At 41.3% G+C, this 8,453-nt stretch overlaps 2 protein-coding genes and 1 pseudogene across 2 annotated transcripts; all 3 read left to right on the forward strand.

Annotated features, from left to right (window-relative positions):
• Nucleotides 1–500: 500 nt before the first annotated feature.
• On the forward strand, nt 501–1,338 carry LOC149034839 (uncharacterized; annotated as a pseudogene).
• A 687-nt stretch (nt 1,339–2,025) lies between these two features.
• On the forward strand, nt 2,026–4,658 carry LOC113682032 (E3 ubiquitin-protein ligase DZIP3-like). The gene is made up of 3 exons (XM_089194782.1): nt 2,026–2,106; nt 3,338–4,242; nt 4,520–4,658. The coding sequence occupies exon 2, from the start codon at nt 3,402–3,404 to the stop codon at nt 4,221–4,223; it is 822 nt and encodes a 273-aa protein (XP_089050908.1). The 5' UTR covers nt 2,026–2,106; nt 3,338–3,401; the 3' UTR covers nt 4,224–4,242; nt 4,520–4,658.
• Nucleotides 4,659–4,949: 291 nt separating this feature from the next.
• On the forward strand, nt 4,950–7,220 carry LOC149034840 (uncharacterized). The gene is made up of 2 exons (XM_089194786.1): nt 4,950–5,174; nt 5,561–7,220. The coding sequence occupies exons 1-2, from the start codon at nt 5,048–5,050 to the stop codon at nt 6,058–6,060; spliced, it is 627 nt and encodes a 208-aa protein (XP_089050912.1). The 5' UTR covers nt 4,950–5,047; the 3' UTR covers nt 6,061–7,220.
• The last annotated feature ends 1,233 nt before the right edge of the window (nt 7,221–8,453 follow it).

The following is an 8,453-nucleotide window of genomic DNA, read 5'->3' on the forward strand; positions in this document are numbered from 1 at the left end:
ATACAGAAGTAACGATGCAGTTCGTGTTAACCTTTTCTTTCCCTAAAAGTGACAAGCATCTTATTTCTCCTTGCTGTATCACCCCTCAAACACATCGTGATAAAGGTAACGAGAATAAAGGAAAAAAATTCACCTCATCAACACCTTAGGAAATGTACAGGAAATAGTATGGAGAATATGCCTACTGATGTTGGGGTGTAAGGGTACTAAGGAAGTTAATTAAATACCATGGATGATCTTATGCTGTCACGTATTCAGTGATGAAACAAACATGGTCAATGTATATAGTACCACGCCCTTTTCTTTACTACCCAGTCAATCTTCTCCTTGAGAGGACTTTGTATTTATGGACCAAGATTCTGTTAACATGCAGTTCTAATCGTTTCTTAATTTGCTCAGAGACAGTGCTTACGAATTCAACGTCTCTTTCGATGCAGAAATCTCACTGAAATTTGAATCATCGCCTGTGAAACTGACGGTTATTCACTCGTTCTTTTAAAATGGCGGTTGCTCCAAAACCAAATGAAATACCCCGTTTGACGAGTAGTAGAGATAATTTCCACCGTGTTTCTTGACTGTTAATAAGCGGAGGAGCCGAACTTTTGACAGTAGGTGTCCATCAGTTTCTCTTCCAACAATATTGAAAAATCAAGCTATAAAAAAGCTGCTCAAAGCAGCAAAACCACAGCGGGACTGTCTAGATTCCTCCCCAGGGGTGTACGGCAAATCAAAAGATTTTGATGTCACTCTCCCCTTCTGATTTCTGAGGACGATTTGCAGCCTCATCCCTCCCGTCACAGGGTGGGATACTCAACCGTTGAATACAGATCACAGTTTGGAAGCAGTGTATGAACATGTGAAGTCTGATATATAGATAGCAGATGACTTCCAGTTCTTATTTTTGTGGCGTGAAATCAGCGAAGCCCTTGTAACAACTGCAGGCAAAATCCACCCTTCAAAGAGGCATGACTGGCAGGCAGTTATTGGTAAGTTCCTGGACGATCTCCTCACATCAGAGGATGAAGGATAGGTACAGGAACTGTTCGACTGGTATAAACAGGATGCGAAAGTAAATAAATCCGTGGAAGACCTACAAGAAATCACTGTTCATATATTAGAGGAGCCACGAAGTGTGGCTGAAGGGAAGACGCCAGCGATTCAGGCAATCAACGAAAACATGGAAGACCTCAGGAGTGCAGCCTATTGTTTCCTATATGGGGCGGGTGGAATGCGCCTATACGCGTGTATTATTTAGGATATTTAATGTTCAGAGCTGATACTTGTGAAAGTGCTGTCTTAGTTTGGTCAAGACTGGTGATTGAGGCAGTTGGAGGTGGCCCTGAAGCGACAGATTTAGCCAATGCTGGCTTGAAATAGTAAATATACTGACAGTTCCATGGGTAAAGAGTATTATGGTCTCGATGTGATTTTAAATTAAAAGCTAATTTCTTTGAGTAACCAGCAGAGATATATATGATCATCCGTCTGAGAAATATGTTTTGTAGACCTGAGAGAGAAGGATATTTTTGTGACCTCTGAATTGGGTTCCACTACCCTCATACTGATGGATAAGTTCGTACAAGGTCACCAATCGAGACGATTACCTTTCAGAGGAACTCGGCTCAGAGGAAGATATTCCGGAAGAGATCATTGTGGAAGTTCAGAGCATTCTAATAGATCACAGCCTTATCCTGTTTTTATTGATTCAATTCGCTTTATTGTCAATGGCTTGTACAAGAATGTGTCTGGAATGATTCTCGTGATTTTCCGTGATCGAAAGCCAGAAATAAACCATTAACGATACTACATCGCGCATGTGACAATAGAATCAAAAAAGGAAAATAAATAAGTGTTTTTCTTAAGGGCTCCATTCTTTGAACAAAATAAGAGTAGCAATTGCATGTCCAGAAGTCTTGAAAAGGATAAACTGACCTAAGGAAGACAATTCGATACCCTACCATCCCTGTCCATATGTTATTTTTTTGTTGGGCTTTTCCATGTTACATTGCGAACCCATTCACTTCCGCTTCTCACGGGTCTGAAAACAAATTTGCCTGTCTGACGACGTTTAAGTTCGATGTAGCTCGAAAGGAAAAAACTCTAAAGGTAAGAAGCTTAATGTGACATTTTTCTGCATGAGCTACTCTCCCACTCTTCATTTAAAGTTTGACTGAAGATCTGTTGAAGTTATAGCTTTTGTGATTGAGAAATCAGTCAAGTGAGCGCAATTCAAGTGAGTGACGTATTTGAACCAGCTCCCATAGGAAATCTCAGAGATTTTCATTAGTTTGGAATCTCTAAGAAATGTCGTTTGCGATACTTGAAGGATGATTTACTGGCAAACCAGCTCAATCAGAATATTACTAGTATTTTAAGCCTCGTTCAGTTCCTGTTCGGTTGAAATTTAGGTTGAAGTCGATCAATTAATTCCTTTACAGATAATGATCAGAGCAGCCAGCGTGTCCTTATCTTGTTATCATTACCCTGCTCCAGCAAGTATAAAAAAAATTGTTTTTGATAAGTGATGCACCATACGTAATTACCTCAGGAGAGAATGATGAAATTTGTGTATCTACTCCCGTAAATCATAGAGAGTAAATGAAGTGGGTGGCGATCAACCGTGTCGATCGTGACTGCTAAGTGTTTTCTTTCCTGTGTCACGCAAAGTACCACACAGTTTAGCGAGCCTAGTCTTCCTTCTTTGAGCAAACGTATTTCAAGTCTCCTGTGACTGAACAATGTATTCAAGTCCTTAAATAGAGTCTTTTGATAACCAGGTGAAACTCAGAACCTAAATAGCTGTATTAGTGCTAAACTTTCTCATCTTTAATTTATTTATGGTATAAAAAAATGGATAAAAAGTAAACGGACATCAGGCTTCTGAGTCATTTGCGTTTTTAAGTTTTCATCAGCGCTGCCGTAAACTGAAAAGCTTGAAAAGTAAAAAGATTATAAAATTTTTGTGTGAACTATCCTTAAATGTGATTTAAATAAGGACGTAGGTCTGGAGATTTCAAGTCATTTGTTCGACCCGCTATAAATATATGTCGCTTTTGTTAAAGGGGCTAAGATCAGAGTATTTCAGGTATTTTTGTAAAATTTCTCTTCCTAGATAGGCTTCAGAAAAGCGCATGTGAGTTGTTGAATACCAATTCCGTGCCAGCAAAATCATACACACATAATGTGGAATGAAAATGTCTAAGTATTATTGAAAGCAATCCGTTTTGATCCTCTCCTCTTAAATCATCCATCTAACCTATTTATGCAGGGACGATTTATATTAGCCATATCTGTCTTCTGCGAGATTAATCATTCATTCCATTGATCTTTTTCACAGTTTGGGTTGCAGTCGCAAGGAAGGTCTGGTAACTGATCCTGCCTCAGTTTTTCCTTCTTTAAAAATGGCAGCCGCTCCGGACCCAGATGAGGTGTTTCGTTCTTCGAAAGGGAGAGATAATTTTCAACGTTTGGCTCGGCTTTTAATAAGTGGAGGTACTGTGCTATTGAGGGAGGTTTTTGACGTTAAATGTCCACCAAGTAATCTACCCGCAACACTTCAGAATCCAGCCACAGAAAAGCTCCTTAAGGCAGCAAAGCTCACCAAACCACAGTGGGACTGCCTATACCCTTCTGCAGGGACGTATGGAAAGTCAACAGACTTTGATATAACTCTCCTTTTCCGGTTGTTGAGGACAATATGCGGCCTCACCCCTCCTGTCATGGGCTGGGATTGTTTTCCTTTAAATACAGACCACAGCTTTGGAGCTGATTTAGCGAGAATTAAGTATTACCGCAATTCGATACACGGCCATGTGAACGAGAACATGGAATTAGCAGGTAATGAGTTGTCACGTCTTTGGAGAGAAATCAGCGAGGCTCTGGTGAGAATTGCGGGTCAAATCAGCCCTGTGAAGTCAAAAGAATGGAAGACTGCTATTGATAAATTTTTAAAAGATCCCCTTACAGAGGAAGACAAGAGGCACGAGCAGGAATTGCAGCGCTGGTACCAGAATGATACAGAAGTAAAGGAATACCTGGAAAAGGTTGAATCTTCAATGAAGCATTTGGAGAAAGAAGCTCGATCCTTAAGACAAGAGGTTCAAGAAAAAGCCCAAGATATTAAAGATGAGCTTGGAGGGAAAGTAGAATCTGCAGCCCAACAAGTGCAGCACTTAAGGCAAGACGTCAAAGATATCAAAGATCGATTAGACATAGATGGCTGACCCAATTCCTCAGCTGGAGGTCAGCTTGTTGATTTATTCTGTATATCTGTTATTAGTAAGGTATTTTCCTCTAACATAGACACTTACGCAACGTATCAGGGTTACCTGTACGGTGCACATTGTGCTCTTATTTTGACAGAAATGGCCTGGTATCTTTTTGAAGCATAAAAAAAATTTCAATTAGTTAATATATAGTTACTTGACTTTAGCCGGACGACCACTCATGTTAATAGCCTGCTTTGCCTTTGTTGTAAGTGGCTAGTCGCTGCAAATAATGATGCTTTTTCCCCTTACAGTTAAAATTCGAGTGCAGATTTGTTGTGCGACTAACCCAAACCCTCATTCGCGACTTGAGACATCAGAGACAGTGGTTATAACCGGTCAGGGTACCCAAGCTTGTGGCGACGAGCTGGTAATTACTGGAACATCAGGAAGAACGCCCCAAGACACACAAGATACCCAGGGAGGAAGCCATGAGTTACTAGTTACTAGTTACTAGTGGTACGCGCGAGGCAGTGGAACCTGTTGCATCTGCTGGTCTACCACTCGCGGGAAGAACAGAAAGCGTTGAAGAAGCAGGTGTTGGAACCGATGCAGCACGCAACGCACAAGGAGTTTTGAATTACATCGCACACAGGTACTTTCAGACAGTTGACACAACCCAACCTGAGGAACGAAATGAGTTTCTACGGTATCTAGAAGATGTGCGCAAAGTTCTTGTCCTGGATCCCAAGTCAGGAAGTTTGATAGTAACAGTACTGTGTACTTCACTGGAGATACTGGATGCCCTCTGGTGTGACTATTGCACAGGTCACCTGAATGACATGGCACAGAAATATCTTGTGACAAAGGACGTTCTGAAGGAGTTTGACCTGATTGAGCTGAAATTGAAAACAACAATTCAGGTGGAGGAGTACATGGCTGCACGAGATTTTTTCCTGCAGGCTCCAGGTGAGCACATACAAAGTTTTTCGGAAGGTTGTCTTTAATCGAGTCAATAGAGTATCGTCTTCGTCTATGCTTTAAAACATGTGAGCATAGGTTTGCTCGTTATGTTTTTTGCATGCCTCCTCAAACATGTTCACAAATTTGTTTCACCAGATTCAGAGGGTATGATTCAAAAAATTTAATGGCCAGATCTGATACCTGTGCTCTCTCTATTTAATCGAAAGATGGGGATCGACGATGAATGGAGGTGACGCAGAGAAGACCTTACGGCGACCTTTTAACATTTTATAGGAAACTGATCTTAACATACACATTCCTAATTAAAGAGAAGGTCTTCGTTGCACGACCCGTAGTCAAGTTTAAATTGTATCCGTTGCATTTCATTTCAGTCCATGATCCACCCGGCACGACCAAGAACAGAAATGAAGGACTTGACTCAGATTTGACAATAGAGCAAAGTCCTCTCTCAGCGACTGAAGGAACAGTCCCACATGTTGAATCTGAAACTAAGCGAAACAAAGAAGCATTCTCGGAGGGTTCCCTTATCGCTGGGGAAATGATGGTGGACCGCTCTGGTCGTAAGACTCCTGCATCTGTCGCGAGGTCATCAGTCCATGATAGCATGCAAATCTATGTTAAAACATTGACTGGAAATACGATTTCTTTGTGCGTGAAACCTTTAAGTACCATAGCATATGTGAAAATTAAAATCCTAGAGCATGAAGGAATCCCGCCGGACCAGCAACGTCTTCTCTTTGCCGGGAAACCACTCAAAAGTGGCTTCTCTCTGAGTTACTACAATATTTCGAAAGAATGTACCCTAAACTTGGATCTCTGTGGCAGAAATATCTATGCACATAATCTCAATTTAGGGCACTGTTCATATTAATGTTTGCCACCCAAGAGAATAATGTACTGCTCATAAGAGTTAACAATTACCTTTGCTGATAGTTAAAATTGGTTAACTTTATATTTTTTTTTTCTTAGTTTCAGATTAATTTTCAAATTGTTTTGCCAACAAAACACATCTTTTATTTTCAATTTCAAGTCCAGGGTCAATTCGTGGCCGGGGTGATGCTAAAAAAAATTATGAAGAAGACAATTCACTCCTACACTGTCTCTTTGTGTCCAAGGAGTGTAAATGAATTCCAACATACTATTAGGAAATTTGAAGAAATGCTGTTAGAGGGGTGGGGGGGGGGGGAGGGGGAGGGGGGAAGGGTAAGTGTGATGCAATAGCATTCTATTTAGTAGGATTTGCTTCCATTTGCTTTTTTGCTGTAGAAACTATGTGGGTTTGAGACAGGACACTTAGACCGTTCCGTCTTGGAATAAAAACCAAAAATAAAAAGTAAGAGCAACTTCAATTGGTGGAAGCTCTCTTTGACCCTTGGTTAAGCCTAAAACATGCAACTTTGTTATGATAACTATGGGGTTTGATTCCAAGCACAAGGATTGGGTACTAGTATTATCATACCTAGAATATGTTTGTGCTGACGATACAGCGGCAAAACGAAGGCGCATGCTTGTAACTCGCGAGAAAGTTACGCGTGCAAAGGAATGGGAACGACAATACTTCCATAGTAACACTACCGAGGTAAAATGGCGGCATTTTTAAAATTTCTATTGTTTGTTCTTATTTCGTGGGGATAAGCCCAAACCAAAACAGAAAAGGTTGCCTTCTCCAGGAAAGTTTCTGTCGACACTCCTTCGTAACATATCTCTCTAAAAAAAAAAGTATTGTGGTTACAGGTGCGCATTTAATGACTGAAGTTGAGCAACCGTAGCATGGCTACGCATCAGCCTATGTTTGCAGAAGAATCATAGCCTAGACGCTCAATGCATGTGCACTCATTTTGCTGCTGTGTTCGTGCTGACGAAAAACGACTGAACATGCTCTTACGCCTCTGGCGTCATGACTCCCGCCATTCGATATTCCTAATGAGTTGTTATGTAAGTATTATTTGTCCTCATTCTAGGGACCAGGAGAAAACTGCATAGCTGTAGGAAACTTTATTTTTATAACCGGAATTAAAAAGTGTCCATAAACATTTACCACTCTCCTCTTTTGACTCCCGAGTGTAACTTGATCATTTGAAAATGGTCTCCAAAATTGCCAAAAATCGACTATTGACGCCGCCTCTCAAAACGCGGTCGGTGTCATAATTTCCATGTATACTAATTCATAGCGGGGAAGACTAATATTTGCCGGCAAGCAACTCTGAATATGGCCGCTATTTGATAGAATACACCATTCAGAAAGAATCGGCCAAAAACTTGTCTGTGAAAAACACCCGAAGAGAAAAAAACCCTGTTCGTTTCTAACAACGTCGTGTTCTTTGTAGCTGCATGTGAATTTCCGGGTTTAATTGTTAATCCGTGCGAGCTCTTAGCTGAGAAATGGCAACTGGTACGGGTACCAATCGAGGGAGTTTTACCTACAACAAGTGGAAAAAGCAATTTTCTTCCTATAGAGCGGCTTTTAACAATCCAGCCATGAAGAATAAACTTAAAATAGCGAAGCTCACAAAACTGGAAACCATCAGCACGAGACTCTGTAACAAATTCATCAACGCGCGACTGCATCGAGCTGGTTCCGTTCTTTTCCACACACTCAGCGAGGGTGGTGTCATCCACATACATCCAGATGTTCGTATTCGCCACTCGCAGGTCATTAATCATTATTAGAAATGACCGGGGGCCGAGTTTAGTCCCCTGAGGAACTCCTGCTGGTACAGCACGCCATTCCGATACACAACCACAACTCAATTTCACCCTTTGCCTTCTATTCGTTAGGAAATCCAAGATCCAGCACATGATCGATTCCGGAATGTCATACGAGGAGAGCTTTTGGGCTAGAACATGATGGTCAATTAAGTCAAAGGCTTTGCGAAAGTCAAACAGTACGGCTCTCGTAGTAGCCCCATTTCCGTCAGTCGATTCCAACCAGGTGTGCAACATACTGATAAGCGCATGCGTAGTAGAAGATTTAATACGGGCCCCAAATTGTTGAGGATAAATTCTCTCCAGCACAGCAGGTTTGACATAAGTGTCAACCGCATAAGCTTCAGACATCTTTGACAAAATGGGGGTTAGTGAAATAGGGCGTAAGTGCTTGTTTACTTCACGGACAGGCTTCCATGACGATGGCAAGCGTCCTTCATGGGACGAGGAGTTCAAGATGTTAGATACCGTACCAGCTAAAATGTCTGCGTGTTCCTTTAACAACCATCCTGGGATGTTGTCTGAACCGTTGGCTTTGCACGGGTTCAACTTTGATAG

The sequence above is a fragment of the Pocillopora damicornis genome, chromosome 14 (genome assembly GCF_964200805.1).
Source record: "Pocillopora damicornis chromosome 14, jaPocDami1.2, whole genome shotgun sequence".
Taxonomy (NCBI): domain Eukaryota; kingdom Metazoa; phylum Cnidaria; class Anthozoa; order Scleractinia; family Pocilloporidae; genus Pocillopora; species Pocillopora damicornis.